Source organism: Pseudonaja textilis, chromosome 5, assembly GCF_049901715.1.
Source record: "Pseudonaja textilis isolate UNSWEBS1 chromosome 5, rPseTex1.2, whole genome shotgun sequence".
Taxonomy (NCBI): Eukaryota; Metazoa; Chordata; class Lepidosauria; order Squamata; family Elapidae; genus Pseudonaja; species Pseudonaja textilis.
This window is the reverse complement of record NC_141994.1, coordinates 7,454,367-7,476,154: the sequence shown is the minus strand read 5'-3', so window position 1 is coordinate 7,476,154 and position 21,788 is coordinate 7,454,367. Positions and strand designations below refer to the sequence as shown.

Genomic DNA, 21,788 nt, shown 5'->3' with positions numbered 1-21,788 from the left:
GCTTTAACCATGAATGACTTGGACTGTTTAGTTGAACTTTGCTTAACCATTTACTGGAAGTAAAAACCTACATTTTACTATACAGGGTATCTGTGTGCTGGTTGTGTGTTATTCTTCACCACTCTCACTACGTCTCCCTGTGTGAGCTCATTCTCCTAATGGGGAATTACCTCAACAGAAATTATTCTGCATTTCAGTTGCGTCCCCTCTCCCCCCCAAGTGACCAGTGCCTGGTCTTTAAAACACCAATGTCTTTGTTTGCCTGGTCTTCGTTTATTTTTGCCTAATGTAATGTTGATCTGTAATAAAGCTTGCCTGTTTATGATTTAATTGTGGATAAGAAAGCCAGCCTGTTCTGAATTACCAAAACCTGTCTGGACAATGGGTTTGGGGTATATAGTGTGGGCCATGATTCTGGGGGCAGGGATGATGAAATTACTATTTTTATTTGTGAGAACCTGCTAACTTCCAAGAAAATGATTGTACAGATAACTAGAATTGAGATCTCATTTGACAAATTGTGTTTTGGGGATCAAATGGGTTTGCTACTCTTATTGCTTCCTGCTGCATAGATATGGCTGAGGTGACAATAGATTTCCCCAACCTTATGATCCCGAGAGACTTCAATTTTGCTTTGTCTGGTCCTGGCTTTACAGACAGCTCGGAAGTTCATACACTAGAGGCAGTCCTAACTTAATAATCACAACTGAGATTGGCAATCCATCATTAAGAAGTATAGTGGATAAATGAAATATCATATGACACACACACATTTAATTACATCTGTTCCACTGCAGTTAAGCACACTACTTGTGGCTATTAACTGCAGCATCACATAGCCACAATCTGTGACTTACTGCCTTTTTTCCCACTGATTTTGTTGGAAGTTAGCTGTGAAGGGTGCAAATGGCGATCACATGACCACAGTTTCTATCATTGTAAATGTGGACCAGATGCAAAGTGCCTGAATTGCAATCATGTAACTGTGGGGATGCTACAGTGGCTGCAGTTTTAACACCCAGTCAAACAACTACTTTTGCTGTATGTTGTAAGTTTGAACAGTCACTAAACGAGGCATTTGGTAAGCCAGGCGACCTGTAGATCTATTTCTTGCCTTAGGAGAATGGGAACATGGTCTGTTATTGATGGATATTACCTTAACTCCCTTGTCATGAAATGATTACTCTCTATTGGCCTTGCAGATTTCTGTCCTTACAGGGAAGAAGGACTTGTTTGAAAAGTTCACCCAGGCATCACCTTGTCTCAACAGGGCTCTAGAGAGAATTTGAGTTAATCATGAAAGTCTGAAGTGTGGTTCAACCAAAGTCTCAGTAACTATTTGGAATGAACAGACAACAGAGATCTTGAACCGGATCATACCTGTGTGGATTCCCTGTATTCATAGATTCCAGAAATCTCCTGATTTATGGAGGAATATATTTGTGCAAGCCGCCTTGAGTCACCTTGGGCAAGAAGGCGACAATATAAATTTTCTAGAATGAATAAATAATTCCAAGAGATGAAATTAGACAAGAGACATCTGCACCGCTGCTGGAGAAAGACCAAGGGTGGGACCATCTAAGCAGTCCTTAGTCCTTTGTTAAGAACTATCATATGGCGATAAAAGCAACAAACTCTGGTCATTTTTCTGCTATTATCTCATATGCAGATAGCTGGTTGTTGGTCTTTGTTTAGAGTGATTTAGTCCTAAATAGGAGCCCCTGCAGGAGTTCTGGCAGCATTGCATGAAAAGTTTGAGAGGCATCTATCAGGTGCAGTTAGGATTCAATTGGAATTGGATTCTGCTGTTATAAAGAGCCGAGGAGATGATCTTAGAGGAAGTATGGAGGTATAATACCATAAAAGGGAGGAAAGGAAAAACATCGCTTTTCAGAAATTTGCTCCTGTACCTAGGTTAATAAAGTATAGTTCCAATCAAACTTGAATTTAGTTTTCTGATCTGGCCTTCTTAAAGAGTAGAGAACTGTGCAGGTTCTGTGGAGAAGATTAAAGAATAATCTTGTTTGGCTGCCTGGGAGGGATTTAAGCTTTTAGTCCTGAGGGTTGTTCAGGCTATGAATTATGCTTTGCAATAATAGCAAATATCTGTAGCTCTGGTATAGGATGAGAGTAAAGGTTCATTCACCCAACTTGTGGGTTGGTTTCTGAATTTCATTACCAGGCTAGGCAACATCTTCAGCAGAGTTTAGGAGATGTCAGTGTATTCTTCTGTTTTTAAGGGCTTCAGGTGTGGTTTTGTCCCATGAGGGCCTAGTGATAGGTCTTGTGATAAGGAGATTACATCAGGTCAGGGTCATTGGGAGGTGAACTGCTAGTGGGGGGGGGGGGGGGCTCCCAATGATTCTGACCTGATGCAATCTCCTTATCACAAGATCCATCATGACCCACTGATGTTACCTAACCTGTTTCTCCAACAAATACGTCTCCCCCAATAGGAAGTCCCAGCATGTTTTATAGGCATGAAATGAAATTAAGCCCCTCCCCCCAAATGAAGGCCTATATTAAAACATGCGAAATGGGGGGGAATGGTGGGGGCGCTTGCCATTAGGAAGTACTTTTGTTGCACACCCGGATATGGTGCTGCCTGCGTTGACCCCGATATGAAGTGCCCCACCAATGCCGAGGTCAACATCCAAGCCATCGCTGCCCGCCCACCCGAAGATGCAAGGGGAGGTGAAATTAAGTCATCCCCGAAAAGATGGCCTAGCCATAAGACCCGGCCTTATTATATGAGAAACATGGTAGCCTGGTAACGAAACCCACAAGCTGGGAGAATGAAGCTTCATCCTTATGAATGCTTCCTGTGTTTTAGATCCATGTCTCACCTGTCTGTCAAGGCCTTCCAAAGTACAACCTAGTTGGACCCATGCCTCTCTGGGGAAGGGGATGGTTCCATTTGCTAGGAAGGAAGTGGTCTGAACTCTCCTTAAGACACATTTAGTGGATGCAAACAACTGGAGAAATTTCATCAGGTCTTCCCTTCCCTTTGGGGGGAAAGTCGTGGAGAGGGTAGGAAGCTTACATCTTCAAAGATCCTGGAGAAAGTGGATTATCGAGACCAGGGCTTTCAAACTCATGGTGTCACATGATGTATCAGAACTCCCCCCCCCCTTGCTAAACTGGGCATGGGGGTGGCCAGCATGTGACGTATCCAGCCCGTGGGCCAGGAATTTGACAGGCCTGATCTAGACCCTTTTCACTCAGGTTTCATCTTGGGTGATCATACCAAAAGTGCATTGATTGTGCTTGTGGATTACCTCTGACAGACACAGGACTAAGGTAGTGGTTTCTGTCCTGCAATTGCTAGATCTCTCAGATATATCTGATACTATCAGTCATGGTATTCTTCTGGACCAGTTCAGGCCCTTGAATATGTCAGGCAGTATTTTGTGGTGTTTTTTTGTGGTATTTTGTGGTTTTCCTCCAGATTTGGTTCCGGTCACAGTTGGTACCCCAATTCTCTCCCTCTTTTATTTAATAACTACATGGAACCATTGAGCAAGGCAGTCTATTGAAATAGATTAAGTATGATCAGTAGATTGATTATATTCTGGTGTAAATTTCTGTCCTGGTTCCACCAAGAGTTATTTCCCAGTGCCAGGAGGTTCTAAAGTCTGGATGGGGGAAAACAGGCTTTGACTCAACAATAACAAGATGAAATAACTTGGTTTTAAAACTTTCCAGATGTGTGGATATTTCATTTTTGACTCAGAATGAAATGCACAATTTGGAGCTCTTGTGAACTTACAACTCCTACTCAGTGAGCAACTGGCAGCCATGTCCAGTAGGGCTTTCATACACTTTCATCCTGTCCTAGAATGGGAAGTCCTATTCCCAATGACTCAAGTCTTAACCACTTCCCAGTTGGGCTCCTACTAAGCTGCCCATGAAGAGCATTCAGAAGCCTTAACTGATTCATAATATTATGGCAATCTGAGGAAAACCATGATATACCCATGTGACACCTCTGCTTCATGGACTACACTGGCTATAGTACGTTTATAGTTACAATTCAAGGTGCTAATGGTTACTATAAAACCCACAAGGCCAGGTTATTTATAATTGTCCTCAATTATACCTGCCTTTCCCACCAGATTTGACAAGGTAGGTGTAGAAAGTCCTTCTCCGAAACAATGCCACCTAGTGAGACCCACAAAGTTTCTGCATCTACTTTATGGAATAGCATTCTTCAAGATGCAAATTTAGCATTCTTGAAAGCATCAAAGTCAAGGCTTTCTTTTTTCAATCATTGAGGTCATCTAGTTAGTAGAACCCAACATATGTGGCTTGATTTGAATTATAGTTGTCAGGGAATTTGGCTATGTTGTAATATTGTTTTATTATTTTTTGGATTTTTTGCATGCATTGTGGATCATCCAGAATCACAAGATTTTGATGGGAGGCTATATAAATTCAATGAATGAATGAATGAATGAATGAATAAAATAAATAAATAAATAAATCCATGTGTGTGTGTGTGTGTGTGTGTGTGTGTGTGTGTGTGTATGTATATATATATATATATATATGTATATGTATATATATGTATATATATATGTATATATGAATGGTATTCAGCTTTGTTTGGGTATTTTCCCATGTCATTATAGTTGTGCTTTTAAAGTTGTGACAACGTTTCGGCAGAATCTCATCTGCCATCATCAGGCTTCTGTATTGTGCTTGTCTGTGAGTCGGACTTTCACAGCCATTTCAGTTTTAAATTTGGTGCTAGCCTACTGCTGTGCCAGAATGGTTTTTTCTTCATCCTGATTGGTTGGGAGTCTTGGTCTGTGTTTATTGGTCTTGGAGTTTTCTGTGTGCATATATATATTCTTCTTTGCAGTAATATATTTGTGTTTCTTTACATATCCGTATATCTATATGAAAATAATATATTAAGACTAAGCAGTGCTTACATCTGAATTTGTCTGCACAAATGTTGTTTGACACAAAAACATAAAGTATAATGTTTAAGTGTTTACATCTCACTTCAAAATTATTGTCAAATTCCAAATTAATGTTCCATTTTTAAATTTGTTTTTGAATTGGGTTACATTTCATTTCCAAATAATTTTATGTTTTGGAGGGTTTTTTAGGACTTTTCTATTTTGAAAAAAATGGCTTATTACTGTCATTGGTCTACAGGGGTATAATCCGACTCATGTTTACAGCAAGGTTTTGTTGAAATCAATTTGCTTTCTCTCAGATGTGCGTAGTCATGCATTCTTCAGGAAATACTTAGCCATTAAACCCAGTTTTGATTATGTTTAGTTTACCCATGACAGTCTTTTATGAAACATTAGGGGTTTTTTTTATCTTAAACTTGTATAAATGAGAAACAAGTAATCACAACTATTTTCATTGTTTTTGTTTTGTTTTTCAAGCACTTTTGTGCAATGGAAAGTTTCACAAGCATTTGCAGGAGATTTTTGTTCCCTTGGTCATCCGCTACATTGATCTCATGGAATCATCCATTGCCCAGTCCCTTCACAGAGGTCTTGAACAGGAATCATGGCAGCCTGTCAAGTAAGTGTTTCTGAAAAGCCTACACCAACTGCGCCTATAATTCTCATTTTGGTTTGCAATTCTCCTCAACACTAGTTTTTATATATTATTTTTATGGTCTCCATGCATTGTTTATTTCTTCGCAGGACCATCACCAACAGTCTTCCCAATGTAGCCCTTCCAAAAGTTCCAAGTTTGCCTCTTAATCTTCCACAGATACCTAGTTTTTCTACACCAACATGGATGGCTTCTTTATATGACTCCACGTGTGTATTCTTGACTGAACTTTGAGTGTCTGTATGTGTCTCAGCTCTGCATGGCCTTGTATGTGTCATGTTGTACAGCTGCATTTGGACCGCATGGTGTTTGTGATCATTGGATTAGAAATTAGTTTTTTTTTTTGGTTGACAGCCAAGCATGGAATGTCGTTGGATTGTGCTTTTTGGTGTATAAGATCTCAGTAGGATATTACTTAAAATTAACTAGGCAAAGGTTTGTTGTGATACACTTAGCAGTCATCACCCTTAATTACATAATTGCTCTTATTTAGTTAATAAGCAGTGTGGAAGCACTTTAAATTATTGTACTCAGGTATTTTTTTTAAATGTCAATAGCTCCTTGTGTTTTGGTGTGTTGTTACTAATCCACTGCATGTGCCAAATAATTTCAAAAGCCACAGCAGTAGCACTTGGTTGTATTACTTTTATAAGACTTTTATAGTCTTCTTTTATTAAGACACTTCTAGCATTAGTAGAGTTCAATTCCTAACTAATTACACTGCAGCCGACTGAGATTCCATCTCTATTTTTTTTTTTACAAAATGGAATCAGATAGCTTTCTGTGTTTTCAAAGAGCAACTTTACAATTCCTGCATATATTACGATTATGTTAGATTAGGAAAATGCATTCAGTAAACGATTTCCAAACTTGTACTAATCAAGAGGCATTGTCCAATTTTTATAATGTTTCTTTCTTCTCTAATTTCTTTCTGAGAGAATATAAAATGGTGGAAAATAAGAAATGACTATAAAAAGGTTTAAAAAAGGTCTCATTGTTTACACAGTCGTATGATTCAAACAAGGCAATCCCAACATAAAAACTTTTCCTGAATGCATCCAGAAGCACTATACTCACTAAGACCTGCCATTTAAATTATCCACCAATTTTAAAAGTTCAGGAATTTACATTTCCATATAATGGTTGATATTTATTGTTTCATTCCATGTAATTGGAGATTCTGTTGTTTCTGTAGCCATAACAAAACCATTCATGCCTAAGAAAGAAAATTAGAAAATACAGCACTTCCAGTAATATAAAAAATGTCCAGAATAGAATGGACTTATGAAGAGGTCAAGGTTGATTAGAACATTATGGTGAAGATACCTGTATTTTACTTTCTTATATTTAACTCAAGACCAGACAAAGCAAGGCTTCATTCATAAGATTAGCAATTATATAAATGAATGTTTGAAATAAATAGGTAGGTGGGCTCGTTTGGATCAGGATTCTTGGAGTAGAGGGACTTTAACCCTTGCCATGTTTCGATTTGATTCAGAAATGCTTTTTTTCATGTTGAGCATGCCTAGTTACAAAAACATTTATCAAAAAGTCAAGCTGGAAGTTTCGACACCATCGAATGAACAGTTTCATCCACTCCCACTTTTATTTTCTGAGAATGACTTATGGCATCTATCTTGTGTTTAGATGAAGATAACATTAGATGTTAATGCTTCGCTTTCCAATATTTCTATTTCCCATATAATTGTTCCAAGTTTAAACAGTGAAATAAAAAAATAAACTTTTGAATTAAAAATATTAAGCATATTTGCAAAATATACTGTACATAAAGTTGTGCACTTGTATTACTTAAGATAATGTAAAGCCAGATTGTCAAACTCGATTGCCTTGAGGGCTGCATCAGGGTTGTGTTTGACCTTGGAGGGCCAGGACTGGATATGGCCGGAGGTGGGAGTGGCCATCACTCATCAAGGGCACCTGTGTGGTGACCAAGTGCTAAGGCAGGACTTCCCTGAGATCCTCCCTCCCTCCCTCTCATTATAATCTTCCTTCCTTTCTTTTCTTCTTCTTACTTCCCCCCTTTCCTTATTTTTCCTTCCTTGCTCTCTTCCCATCTTCCCATCTTTGTCTTTCCTCTTTCCCTTTCTCCTTTCCTGTTTGATTTTTAGTTTGATAGTCCTCTGCCAGTGAAAATGGAGCCCTGGTTTTCAGCCACAATTGCCTCCTGCAGTCCTCTGCCAGCTAAAATGGAGCCCTGGGGGACTGCACACAGCCCCCAGGAGGCAAGCTTTTCCATGGATTAATTGTTCTCACGTTAAGGAAATTTATCCTTAGTTTCTCTTTGGATCTCTCTGTAATGAGCTTCCATCCATTGCTTCTTGTCCTACCCTCAGTTGCTTTGGAAAATAAATCAATCCCCTCTTTTCTATGTCTGCCTCAAGTACTGGAAGAAAGCTATTATGTTGTCCATAATCCATGTCTTCATTTGGCTAGACATACCAGGCATTCCCTTAACCACTCATAAAATGATTTACCCTCCAACCCCTTATTAACTTTGTTCCTTTCTCTGCACTCTTTCTAGAGCCTCAACATCTTTTCTGTATCATGCAACGGGAACTGGACATGGTATCCCAAGGGCGTGGCCTTACTAGTGCAATATCAAGCTGTGTTATCACTTCTTGCGATCTTGATGCTGTTCTTCTGTTGATGCAGCCCAGGACTGCATTGGCTTTTTTGGCAGTTGCAGCACACGGATGGCTCATATTTAAGTGGTGGTCCATTGGGACATTTAGATCCCTCTCATAGTTACTACTGTTGAGCCTAGTACCACCTATTCTATACCTATGCATTTGGCTTTTCTGCATGAGTGTCAGACCTTATTTTTCACACTACTGAGTAATTAAGATTAAGTCTTTTATAACAGCAAAAAAGTGTGAGTTCAGTCATGCAATTATGAAGAGCAGTATGGAAAAGCTTGTGATTAAAAACATAAGGAATAATATTGCTTCTGTATGAGATGAAATCTTCAGGGTCACATATATTTCATTCATGGACATTTAAGTTATTAACTGACTGTTTTGCTAAAACATATATTTGAGAAATCCTGGAGAATGAGTAAAGGTGAGATGAATGAAGAAAAAAATGATATCATTATCCTAAAGAACAAATCCAGGAAACAAACTTTTTTTGTATAGTTAGATTATTTTCTTAATATATTGTGGGAATGCTATAGAAGTCATGTACCTTACTTTTAGCGTAATTTTGCTGAATTATGAATTTATATTAAGAAAGGGATTTTGATTGAATGTTTTTAAAAATTGAAATAGAAATAACAGTTTGATAGTGGAACTAGGTAGAAAGTAAATAATGGTTCATCATTAAATTGGAATGCGTTATTTAGTGGGGGTGGGGCACAAGGTTCAGTCAAGGTAAAATAATTCTATTTTATTCTGCTTTTTTTAACAAATTTTATTCAGTTTTTCACATAAAAACAAAAATCTCTTTTTAGTGGACAACATATTTCCGGGTCATCACTTTTACATAGAAATATTACAGCAATTATACATTTATATATGCATACTTAATTATATTATTACCTTTTCCATTCTAAATTTTCAGTAAGGAGAGAAACAAACACATTAATTCTAGCCTCTTTCATTAATCTCAATCGAAACATCTTTTTGTTTCATTTCAATTATTCCAAATATAATCCTTTAATATTTATTTTTTATAAAGATAAACAATATGTATAATAATAATAATAATAATAATAATAATAATAATAATAATAATAGGTTGCCAATGTCTCTCCTTGCTTTTAATAGTCTATATTGACTTATTAATTTAGTTGGTTCTTTAGTCTCTCATATTCCCTTTCCATTACACATTCTTTTTATAAATTCTAGATTAATACAAGTTTTAACACTAAAGAAAAAAACAAGTATAAGTTTCCCCCCTTTTACTGCTTTGAGTGTGACACCTCAGTGGTTAAAATATACTTTTATTCCCTCATCTTGATTCCCAATAAACCATTATTTTTAAGAAGTTACAATAATAATCATTACATCTTTTCATTTGGATTCCGCAGCGTATTTCCCCTCTTAATTTTTAATAAAAGTTATCAGTATCTATATTACCCTATTTTCTAAATATTTTTAATTGCAGAAATATTCTTATTACCCCTTGTCACCTTGCAGAATCCCCTTTTTAATTCATCAACCATTATCTCTGAAAAAACAATTTCTTTTCAACATTTTGCTATTTCTGTATTTCTTTATTTCATGCACCTGTTTCTTACTGCTTCTCCTCCCCCTTTTTTCCCCATATCGTTTCTCATTCCAGTTTATATCCCTCTTTCTTAATATCTTCCTTTCCTCTTTTCTGCTGGGTGTTTCTGTCTTTCCCGACTTCACAGGTATTCCCCCTTTTGATTGCATTCTTAAGTCTCAACTTTTTAACCTTCCTTCTTTCCCCACTTCTTTGCAGCGTTCTTTGTGTTAATTATCTATTTAAAATGTCTTCTCCTTGAGTCAACTCCTCCTCCGCTGAAGCTCTTTCTTCTTGTTCTTCAGTCACCATTTCCATTTTTTCTAACACAGAACAGAGTGATTCGCCTCTTTCCTGTAGTAATTCTCTCATATTTTTAAGCTCCATTTTTAATTCCCAAAGAGATATCATCATTACACACTCTTGTATTTTATGATCGTTAAAGTCCACAAAAAAACACTTTTACTTTCCTTTTTTCTTCTTTCAGTTTTCTAAAGTTCTCAATTATTCCAGCCCAGGGTCTATACCAAAAATATCAATCAATCCCACACTCAGTCTTTCCTTGCTTTTTTCTTAATTCTAGTTCTGCTTTCACTTTCTAAGATTCTTACTTTGTTTCAATATTTCTTTAATATTATATCCACACAAGGTCATTCAGAAACAGGATGTTTGAGCTCAAGTTTTTGTCAAAAGGTGGAACTCTCCATTCTACAAAGTCTTCGCCTTTTTCCCCTATTTTTTTTTATTTAGGGTTTTTCGAACCTCAATATTCCAACACAGTCCAGTCTCCAATTTGTAAACCTTATTATTATTATTTTTTGACAATCTTAAGTCCAGCTTTATTTTATGCCTGTTTATTGCCAAAATATTTTAGTCTAATTTAGTTAAATCTTTAGTTCCGGCTTCTTCCATTCCCGGTTCGAAGCTCTGCTTAGTTGTCAGAAATACTTTCTTAATTTTTTTTCCCGTCCCTTTGTAATTTCACCGCTCACTTTTCTTTTCTTAAAAATTCACATGTTACTTTAATCCCAGGGTACTTTTTGTTTAGTTGTATCACCCAATTCTCCCGGTTCAGATGATATCCACCTCTTTCTTCCCTCCTGCACAAATCTTAATCTTAATCCAGCTGAGTCCTCCTCTTCAGGGTGGCCATTTTAAACCACCGCTGCAGTCGTCTTCGGAGGAAAAAAGACCAAGCCCAGGAGGGGAGACGCGGCTCCCCTAAACCTGGCTTGCGGATTCCCCTTACTCTGCCGCCCCTCCAAGGTAGCTTCAACCCCTAATCATAATGATCGGGGCTCTCCAACGAAAGAGCATGGACCATAGCTACACAGAGATGCGTTCTACGGTCTGTCAATGAGGAGGCTCCGCCTTCTTCTATTTTATTCTGCTTTTGATCAAAACGTATTTCAAATATTGTACCCAGTTTGGCATCCGTTTTTAAATATCACAAAAATGGCAATAGGTTCAGAGAAAGATGAAGATGATAAGGGGATTAAAACTGAAATAAACGGAATTTAATAAATGGAAACTGCTCAGCTTTGAAAAGACAAAGCGGACATAAGAGTAAGGATATGTAACTTCTTCAAAATAAATGTTTAACAGTGCACCTTCTTGGCTGTGCGTGCTCATAAATACAGGTGATAAACAACTACAAAAATACGCGGCTGCTTTAATGATCCTAAGAGAGGTATTTGCTCATTCTCCAACACATGGTGAAATATTGCTTTTCAGAAGGATAAAGTAATGTTAGGCAGAAGGTTAGACTCTTTTTAGATTTCTCCCAAATGAGAATGTCACACAAATATTCATAACAATTTGACAGGAAAACCAGAGAAATGGGTGGAGGGGGGTTTCCTTTCTTGAATGGATGTTTTAATTTTGGATTTCTCCTAAGCTGGGTTGCCTGAATGTCTCCTTGTGATTCTGCTGTATAATTACAAGCATTTAATATCTGGAAACTGTTAATCGTCTCAATAGAGAGTGATACCTATCTTCAGTTTCTTTTATCATATACTGGATATTTAAATCTTAATGAATCTATTAGTCCTTGGAATTACAAAGATTTTATTTTATTTATTTATTTTGTATTTTTGTATTGTACTTATTGTTTGATTACTTGTCTTATTTTTTAAAAAAATACATGAAATAATAATGAAAAATAAAATAAAATTCAGATCAATAAACCAGGGATTTAGAAATATCATGGAATGACAAAGGTAGAGATTGCCTTTCCAATTTCTTCAGAACCATGTTTTAAAATATTGTTTGGGACACACCTTGAATAATGTATCCATGGTCTCTTAGATAAGCAAGATGTTGTACAATGTACGTCTCTAAGAAAGGAATTCTCAGTCCCTGTAGCTTGTTCCTTGTCAAGCATGGATGAGCCCAGCTGAAATAAGATTGGATCCTCTTTTATGTAACATGCCTGTACACAGACCAGGACAGAGCCTTGTACACATTTTAAGCACTTAATTATAATACCGCTCTTGTCGTGGCATTTCTGTTCACAGAAGTGCTTTTCTTCTGTGCATGGTTAGGAGCAGTAAATGTGTGTTCTTACCTGTCATTACAGTCTCAGGAACATAATTACTTTGTTTTCAGTTGTTTTTGCTGGCCACCTCTTTAATGGTACATTTGGGCCATTGTGTATTAAGGTGGAGGAGGTATTAAGAGAGCAAAATGCTATGTGTAGTATTCAGTGTTCTTTTTGATTGGTCCCTTGAGAGTCTAGTGCAGAGGATATCTTGGCTAGACGTGAAAAGCATGCTGAATTAGAGTTGTCTGAGGAAAACACACTTGGAAGCAGGAGGGAGTTGGAACAATGTGTTGTGAAAGAAAGCAAGGGTATATAATTAGCCAGAAGAGAAGTTCTCTTTCAAGGATACTCTTTCATTTCCATTCAGTGCTCACTTTTGCAGTTCTAAATAAGACCTCTATGCTAACTCCGAGGCTTATGGGAAGTGTAATGTTGTTGGTTCATTTTTGGGCTCATTAACCCAAAGGAATGTGCCTTGCCTCACTTGACCATTTAAATTACATTACCCTCATTACCCCAAAATGAACCAACAAATAAAATTATAGTTGTGAGGTATATTTAACATGATTTGGAGCACTGTGGTTCAGTGATAAATAACCTATCACTCTAATTTAGTTGCCAGAGTTCTGGAATTAGGCAGAACCAGAAGTCTCATATAGGCATGAAATTACACTCTTATAATCTGAGTTCTTAATTAATAAATAGCCAAACTTTGAAGTGGAAATATTGCTTCCAAAAAGTATTAAAAGCTCTATTAAAAGATCAAAGCTGATCTAATTTGTATTTGTTTCTCACAGTTGAATTAGTATATTGGTATGCATATATATGTTCATGAATTTAAATACATAAATTTATTTGTACATAAATTTATATTTGATTCTTACAATCTTATTCTGAGAAAAAGAAAACAAATGAGTCCCAAGGGTCATTAAAATGATTTTATTGGAGCTTAGCATATTTTGGAAATGAATTTATTTTCTCAAGGGTATCCTAAATCAAAACTATAAAGAAGAAAAAAGTTCTATAGAAGTCAAACAAGTGTATTTATAAAAAGACATTTTATATCTATTCATTTAGTTTAATCACTGCAGCAGAGTATTGCTATAATAATCATAAAGATTAGTATTTATAAGGAGTATGAACAGTTTTAAAATATAATGCATATATTTAATGCAAACACAAAAACATTTTTAAAATATACTTTTTTATTGGCATTAACTTCAAACTCATCGATTTCAGATACTGGATTGAAGCCTATTAGGAATATTGATATTTAATTCTATTATTTCAACATATCTGGAATATTCTGGGCAGAAATATTGAGTTTCTTCTATTTTTTATTTATTCTTCCATATAATTTAGTTATTTACCATAGGACTAAAAAGAGTTTAATATGAAGTTATAACAATAAAACATATTCCCCTCGCTCTTATTGAAAGCAAGCAAAAAAAAAAAAAAATAGACAACATTTTCAATCCTGCTCTGTCTACTGATATCTTCATGTCACCATTACAGATTGTCACCTGCCAAAAACAAAATAAATAAACTTGGTTACTGCCAACTATAAAAATATAAATTCAGATAATGGGTTGAACAACTACGGCATCCTATAAATCTCAGCATCAGGATAAATAATTGTAGAAATGTTTTTGCTGTACTAAGAGCTTTACTCAGATTAAAAATAATCCGCTGCTCCTTTCCGGGTTGATGCTTCATCAGACAAAAAATGTATTACATAGATGCTGAAGGCTGACATAATTCCTATTTTTCATATACAAGTAACCAGACTGCAGTTCTGTATCTGTAATTCTGTCTCTTTGGTTGTTGTGTGCTGGGAGTGATGAGAAGTACCTGAAAATTAGGGAACATTCATGTTCCCTAAAATTAGGGAACATGAATGTTTCTGAATGTTCCTGAGTAAGTTTAATAAGAATTCCATATATCTTGCCCTTCTGTGGAAGCTGGAGATGCATTCTGCCTTCTCCACTACATGTGACCTTCACAATAATTAATTAATTCACAAAATTCATTTGCATTCAAGGACTGGGTGAACTTGAACCCAGGCCTATCATGACAGAATTATCAGTAAATTCTATAAAATCTGAGGTATAAATAAACCTAATACTACAGTAATCATATATTGCTTTTTATATAGAAGAATCACCAAAGTCTAAGATTTGATTTCTCATGGTAGAACAATGTATGACTATGACAGATATCAAGTCTAATCAGTGCACATTATGGAAATAGCTTGTAACAATATTATCAGGAGATAACACACACACACACACACACACACACAATGGAAACATCTTATTTAAAATAATTGGTTGCATCATTTGTAGCAACAAAATTATCATAAATGGCCTGGTATCATCCTCTTCCCTTAGTGTGTTGTAAATCATTATCAGCCCATTCCTAGTACCTAGCATACATAATAATTTTCTATCACACACAACAGACAAGTATTTACACATGTTATGATTGTAATCTTAGTGCTAGTGCTTTGCTTTTGTTTTTAATAGTTAATTTTACTCTTAAGGATGTATTTCTGTAGCTATGAAATAATTTCAGAATTTCAACTTTACCTCTGTAAAGTCCCCAAGAATTGGATTAAAAAATGATAATGAAGACCTGACTTCTTTCTTGACTCCATTTTAGTTTCACTCCAATTAGGACATTAATGGGATTAAAAGCAATGCTGCTCAATGTCTTTCTTATATTTTGGCTGGAAATTAAATGATATTAAGCAATAATGGGAGTATAGTAATCATCACCACCAAGTTGTAAAAGTCAGCAGAGTAACTTGGATAAATAAATGCCAAGCTTTCATTTTTTTTATTGATCTCAAAGCCCTGTCTTAAGTCCAGATTGCTTCTTCCTGCTCAGCTCTATTCAGTTCACACCTGCAATGAAATAGCTTCAGTACATTAAATAACCCTACTGCTTGTGTCTGAGTTGTTCCTTTCCCTCCAAGCTGAAGTCAACAACTGTTAAAGCCACACCAGATAAATTTTTATAAGACAAAAGTACCCAGTAATTAGAGCAAAATAATAGTTGTCCAGAAGTGCTGGTCATGTATTTATGGCAAGTAGCTGAAATGCTTACAAATATAGAAAATGGATTATTTTTTATCTAATGCTCTGATTCAAGTATAATAGTAATTTTTTTGTTTGATAGTAATGGGTCAGCAACATCAGAAGACCTTTTCTGGAAACTGGATGCCCTACAGATGTTCATCTTAGATCTCCATTGGCCAGAACCAGAGTTTGCTCATCACTTAGAACAGAGACTTAAACTTATGGCCAGTGATATGATAGAAGCTTGCATCAAAAGGTATGTGCTTGTAACTGTGTATTTAAATTATGTAATAACTGTAAAAAAAAACAAACCCAGATCCAGGCAGTAAATGACCTTTGGGAAGATATTTTAATTAAGCAAGTTGGCTATGCATGTTTCCTCATCAATTCTCAATAGGCCAGACCTGTATAAGAGCACAGGGCAAAGGAGAAATGGCTGCTCTATTCACTTTGCTATGTTCACCGCACATGCAAAGGAGACAAATGAATTAAAAGCAAGAATGGACAGCAGCAGATCCAGCGCTTCAATGGACCCTCAACTATGCCACAGGTTTCAGCTGGTACCCAGTGATGGGATTCGGCCAGTTTGCACCACTTCAGGAGAACCGGTTGTTAACTTTCTGAGCAATTTGGTGAACTGGTTATTGGAAAAAATCATTAGGGCGGAGAACCGGCTGTTAAATTATTTGACTCCCACCACTGCTGGTACCCACCAGTGAAGTTAATATTAGCCTTTTGAGATAGTTCAAATAAGAAGCACAACTATGAACACTAACTCTATCTTTATTGAAAGGTTACATTAACACAATCGTGCAAGTCTGAAAGTATTTCTTTCCTCCTTGCCTTTTACTCGCTAGAAAACTAGGGAGGGTCCCTTCTGAAATGCTCCCCTCCCCTTCTATGAACTAAGATATTTTTACATGATAGTTGTCTATAGTCTGTAGCTCTTTCTCTTGTCTCCTAAGGTCATTCCCACATATTATTACACAGTGTCAAATCTTTTAGGGCTAAAGTTCAGCAATGAATACTGATTGCTTTGGTTTATGTATTGGAGGGCAAGGGGACCAGAACTCACAGTCTCCCAATTTCCACTCTGATGCCGCAGTCTTACACAAAAATAGTATCATATGCTAACATTCTGTTTCCATATATGTACTTCAGTTTCATGGATTACTTTGTATTGCTTAAATTGGTAAATCAATACATTAAAGCAACTTTTCCTGCACAAAACTTTCCTCTCTATCCCACAATGCCAAGTGACAACTCCGCATATTATGGAGTTTCTGCACAATATGTTCATGGTACAAGAAATGCTCCTGAAGTTGGCATTCAAATCCTAGCCCTTACACATAAGTAGGCTTCATATGACTAGCTCAAAGGCATATGGTGAGTTTTCTGACCAAGCGGTAGTATGAACCCAATTTGATCTTCTAATCACTATGATATACAACTGGGGAGCAAAAACATGCAAATTTAGTTACAGCTCCAGCTCATGCAATCCACATATTGCTTTGTTCATCAGCGGAGATGAAGAAAATGAAGATTCTTAGAAAAAGTATTCAACACTGCCTTCCATTTTCATGCTCTTCATGAACTTGTCGTTTTTCAGGTTATTAATACAAGCTAGAGCTAAACAAATGTGTGAATAAATTGGCAGAAGTAAAAACATTTTATGATAAAATTGTATATATTTGACTGTTGAAGTCATGCACAAGGATTCTACATCGTGGTTGCTCTAAATATTCTACTGAAAGCATGGTAGCAGTAAGAATCTGTTGAGATTCTCAGTCATCCAGGTCATGATTGTCCCAAATCATGGAGGCAACGGGACTTTCTTGTTTTTCTTTTTCTTTTGAAGACGTTTCGCTTCTCATCCAAGAAGCTTCTTCACTCTGACAGGATAGTGGGAAACGGAAGGATTTCTATTCCTTCCAGAATGCTGGTAATTTGCATCCTTTTAGAGTTGTTGAAGCACTTGGGGGTTTATCCGTCAGGGTCACCTACAGGGTTCCTGTAGTCTGCAATTTTTCCTCTGGAAATCCATTCCTATTCCCACACCATTCAAAGTGTGTTGATTACAAATTGAGCCTATGTACTGCATGGTAGAGCAGTGCATATGAACTGGTCAGACTAGCCATATTTCATCATGCTGCCATAAACACGAAGTGTTCTTGTATGGTTATAATAGATTCATCAAACAGAGGAAACTATAGAATATGTCCACTGATCTTTCATTGTTTAAGGTGATAATCATTCATCCATAATCTACTATTGGCTTCACCAAGCCAGTTATTTCTGAATTATACCTCTGTGGGAGTTATTTTTGTGAAGGAACAATTATTATGCTTTTTCCATCTATTCCCCTGCTCATTTAAAATGTGCCACATGTTCTGAAACTCTTTAACATTTTTAATTGTCAGGAATCCTTGAATATATTATAATGGCAGTCTATGATCAGCTTTTGTCAATTTGAAATTTGTGCAGAAAACATTCAATATTCTGTGCTTTCTCTGGACAATGCTTTGTCAAGCAGCTATTTTGTTAAATCGGTATCTAACCTTGAGAGGGCTATTAGATTTAGCTCTTATAAATATGATAATCCCATTAGCTAATGTAACATGCATCTAAACATTTCATATTTGCCTTTCACACGTTTTAACTGAATTCCCATTTTCACCTAATTTATTTAAAATATGACCAATCTTCCTATTTCTGTAAATCCAATTTTTCAATTAATAGAACAAGAACTGCTTTTGAACTCAAAGTGCAGAAGACAAACAAATCAACAGATCTGCGTATTCCTTCTTCTGTATGCACAATGTTCAACGTGCTAGTTGATGCCAAGAAGCAAACTGCTAAACTTTGTATTCTGAACGGTGGGCAGGAGGTAAGACAATTCCAGCAGTTGGGAGTCATTTTATGCCAAATGCCCCCCATATGTAAATATGCACGTAGACTGTAAATTTCATTTTGTCCACATGATCATTCTTTCTTCACAAATAGGAACAATAATTTGAAAATGTGATGCTGCTTAAAACAATGAAGATTGATATGTGTCATGATTTTCAGAAATGCGATGATAATTGGTAACCAATTTTTAAGACAAAAGGCCCAGATGTTCAAAAATATCATATTCCATTATTTCATGAATGCCAATGGATTTAGAGTTGGATTTGGTGATGTTAATTTGTCTACTGGCAACTAGTTCATCCCCATAAAAGTTACCATATTTACCCCAGAGGAAGATGAATTATTTTCCCAAATAATTACCTGGGTCAGGTGGAACATACAGAATAGAAAAAGCTCTTGAAAACAAAAACACTGAGCGTAAGATGTAGAGGCCTGTGGATACAACTGCTGAAAGTAGCCAATACTCAGAATATTATTTGATGAGTTTAGTCCTTTTTTCTAACATTGAAATGGGGATTTCTCTTTCACTCTCTTCTTTCCTCCCCTATCTTTTCTTCTGCTTTTCCTATCCCAAATTTTGTTTTACTTTCTCTTTCATGTGCAATTATTGTCCGTCTTTTCCCACCTTTCTAGTGTTTGATTCTTTTTTGATGTTGTTGCTAGATGAATTTTGTGTCCATTTCAGTGTTTCAGATATAAGAGTGGTTTGTGTGAAAGAGGGAATGGTGTGGGTGTGTGTATATAATTAAATAATTTAATAAATGAGGAATTTTATATTAAATTAGTAGCTATTAGATAGATTGATGGAGAAGATGGATAGGTGATTTGCTTACTTTGTTCCTTAGCCTTGGTTCCTTAGTCTTGTAAACTCGCAGGATTCTCTCTTTTTTTTAACCTGAGAATGGAATGGGAATAGGAGTAGAGTAGAGTAGAGTAGAGTAGAGTAGAGTAGAGTAGAGTAGAGTAGAGTAGAATAGAACAGAACAGAACAGAATAGAATAGAATAGAAGGGACCTCCAACGTTGGAGGTCTTCTAGTCCAACCCCCTACTTAGGTAGGAAACCCTATACCACTTCAGACAAATGGTTATCCAATCTCTTCTTTAAAACTTTCAGTGTTGGAGTATTCACAACTTCTGGAGGCAAGTTGTTTAATTTAACTGATTAATTATTCTAACTGTCTGGAAATTTCTCCTTAGTTTTAGGTTGATTCTCTGCTTGATTAGTTTCCATCCATTGTTTCTTACCCTGCCTCAGGTGGTGTGTGTGTTTGTGTGTGCGCACGCGTGTGCGCAGAGAGCTGGGCTGCACATACTGTAACAACTGGTTCGCCTAGTGCAGAACCGAAATGTGAGCATGCCCACGCACGCCCCCTTCCCATGTGCACGCGCCATCCCCCCTTGCACACGACTGCAAAAACACAGAGATTTCCTGCATGTGGCCTCCGCGGTGAGTAGAGTGGATGAGGTGCAGAAAGCAGTTGGGCGGGGTGAGCGAGCCAGATATATAGGACGGGATAGCGGGTGGATGGGGCCCAGCTGGTGATCGGAACTACTGGTAGAGGTGAGCCAGTCTGAACCGGCAGCAGCCCACCACTGCATGTGCGTGTGTGTATGCATGTGTGTATGTGCATTGCATATATGTATACCTTCAAACTAGACTGTATCATATACGTATATGTGTATTAGTATATGCATAATGGTTATCTTTTAATGTATGCTGATTAGTATACATTTAAAGTGACAATAAAGTTTTTATTCTATCTATTCTATTTTACTTACTTACTTAGTATGAATAATAGAGTTGAAGGTTGCCGGTCAAACTCCCTATACCCTTTCAGACAAAGAGTTGCTCAATCTTTTCTTAAAAACCTCCAGTGTTAAGAGCACCCACAGCTCTTAAGTTGTTCCACTGATTAATTGTTCTAACTTTCAGGAAATCTCTTCTTAGTTCTCGGACCATGACTCCCGATTGACTTCTGACAAGAAGCGGGGAGTGTGAGCTTTTAGTGTTGATTTCAGATAGAATTGGTAAGATTATGTTGGCAAGCTGTGTGTTTCCACATGAGAGATTTTTTCATGAATATTATTTTTTTCCTGAATATTCTTAATTTGTGGATGGTTGTCTTAAATTCAGGATCATCTTCCTTTTGAGTAAATTCAGTCCTATAAATATTTGAAGTTTGAAGTATTACATTTCTAAAAATTACAATCCTTCATTTTTTTTTCATATGATGAATATGCATGTTCTTTAGTTTGAGATATATTTGACAACTCTCCTGCATTATATTTGACTAAGATTTCCAAGCTTTAGGGGAGGAGAAAGGAAATCACTTTTTCAGTGTTTTTACTATGTTAGGCTACAAGTTTCCATCATCCCCCCCACCAAAACCAACAGAAATTGCATTGCCTTTTCAATCTCTTTTTTTTTAAAAAAAAATTCCCATTGTTTCCAGTTACAGTCATCAATGGCAGTGAGAAAATTGAAAACACCAGGAAAAAAAAATGGTGTTTCGTATTGGTTGATGTAAGTTTTGCACATAAACAATCTGGGAAGAAAGACTATTTCTTCCTTTTTAAGAAAAATAATTAATTCAAAAATTAGGAGTAAATTACATATTGTTGGGTATACATATGAGTCATGAGGTACAACAAAATTATAGCTGCAAATAGAGGAATGTCTTTTCTTGTAAACCAGTCCCCACAAAATACCAAAGAGAGGCCATACAAAGGACAAATGCTTCTATAGAATAGGAGATAGAAATGCCAGAACCTGCTACAGTACCATACTCTTTTACTTTGCAGCAAATTCTGCTATTTATGTGCATTTATTTTTGTAGCCATCTTTGTTGTATTTTGTCTTTATTTAAACAAGCTTTTCATGAAGTCTGTTAAGATTGCTGTTTCCTATATTATTTTATAATTATTTTCACATTTTTTTTCCTCCATTTTCTTCTTTGGGGGGGCTTTCGGGGCACCCACCAGTTTACAAATCAATGGGTAAGTTCATTCCTTTAAATTTTGTTTGTTTATTTGTTTTCTGAAGTGTTTCCATGTTTACTTACTTTTAAGTAGAATTTATGATTTCTGATTATATATCCTTAAGCAAAATGAATTCAGGCCTAGGCTATTCAAGAGAACCATTTTTCCAATTGTTGATTGAGTAAACAAGATTTTGGTGGAAAGTCACATATATTTTTATATGAATATTAAAGAACAGAAGCCTTATCACTGTATTAATTGGACTTCTCAAAACATAGCATACATTGCATTCTAAAGGATTCTTCCTAATCCTAAAATGGTTTATTTATAGCAGGGGTTCCCAACCTGGGGTGCTCGCACCCCCTGTGGGTGCGAGACGATATTCCAGGGGGTGCGAGAAAAGTCCAGGTAAATAGTAGGATATTGGCTATATGTTGGCATTTTTATTTATTATTTATTTCAGGGG

At 36.4% G+C, this 21,788-nt stretch overlaps 1 protein-coding gene across 18 annotated transcripts in view; it reads left to right on the top strand.

Moving 5' to 3' along the window:
- Positions 1-21,788, top strand: part of CADPS2 (calcium dependent secretion activator 2) — a 334,568-nt gene that overhangs the window by 260,060 nt on the left and 52,720 nt on the right. For 8 of the 18 annotated variants that reach the window (XM_087934097.1, XM_087934089.1, XM_087934087.1 and 5 more), the window contains 5 exons: positions 5,406-5,547; positions 5,673-5,792; positions 15,533-15,688; positions 18,172-18,319; positions 21,326-21,340. In XM_087934097.1, coding sequence (XP_087790223.1) covers positions 5,406-5,547; positions 5,673-5,792; positions 15,533-15,688; positions 18,172-18,319; positions 21,326-21,340 — 581 coding nt within the window. The remainder of the gene's footprint in view (positions 1-5,405; positions 5,548-5,672; positions 5,793-15,532; positions 15,689-18,171; positions 18,320-21,325; positions 21,341-21,788) is intronic. The other 10 variants (XM_087934094.1, XM_087934093.1, XM_087934092.1 and 7 more) reach the window with 3 other exon arrangements.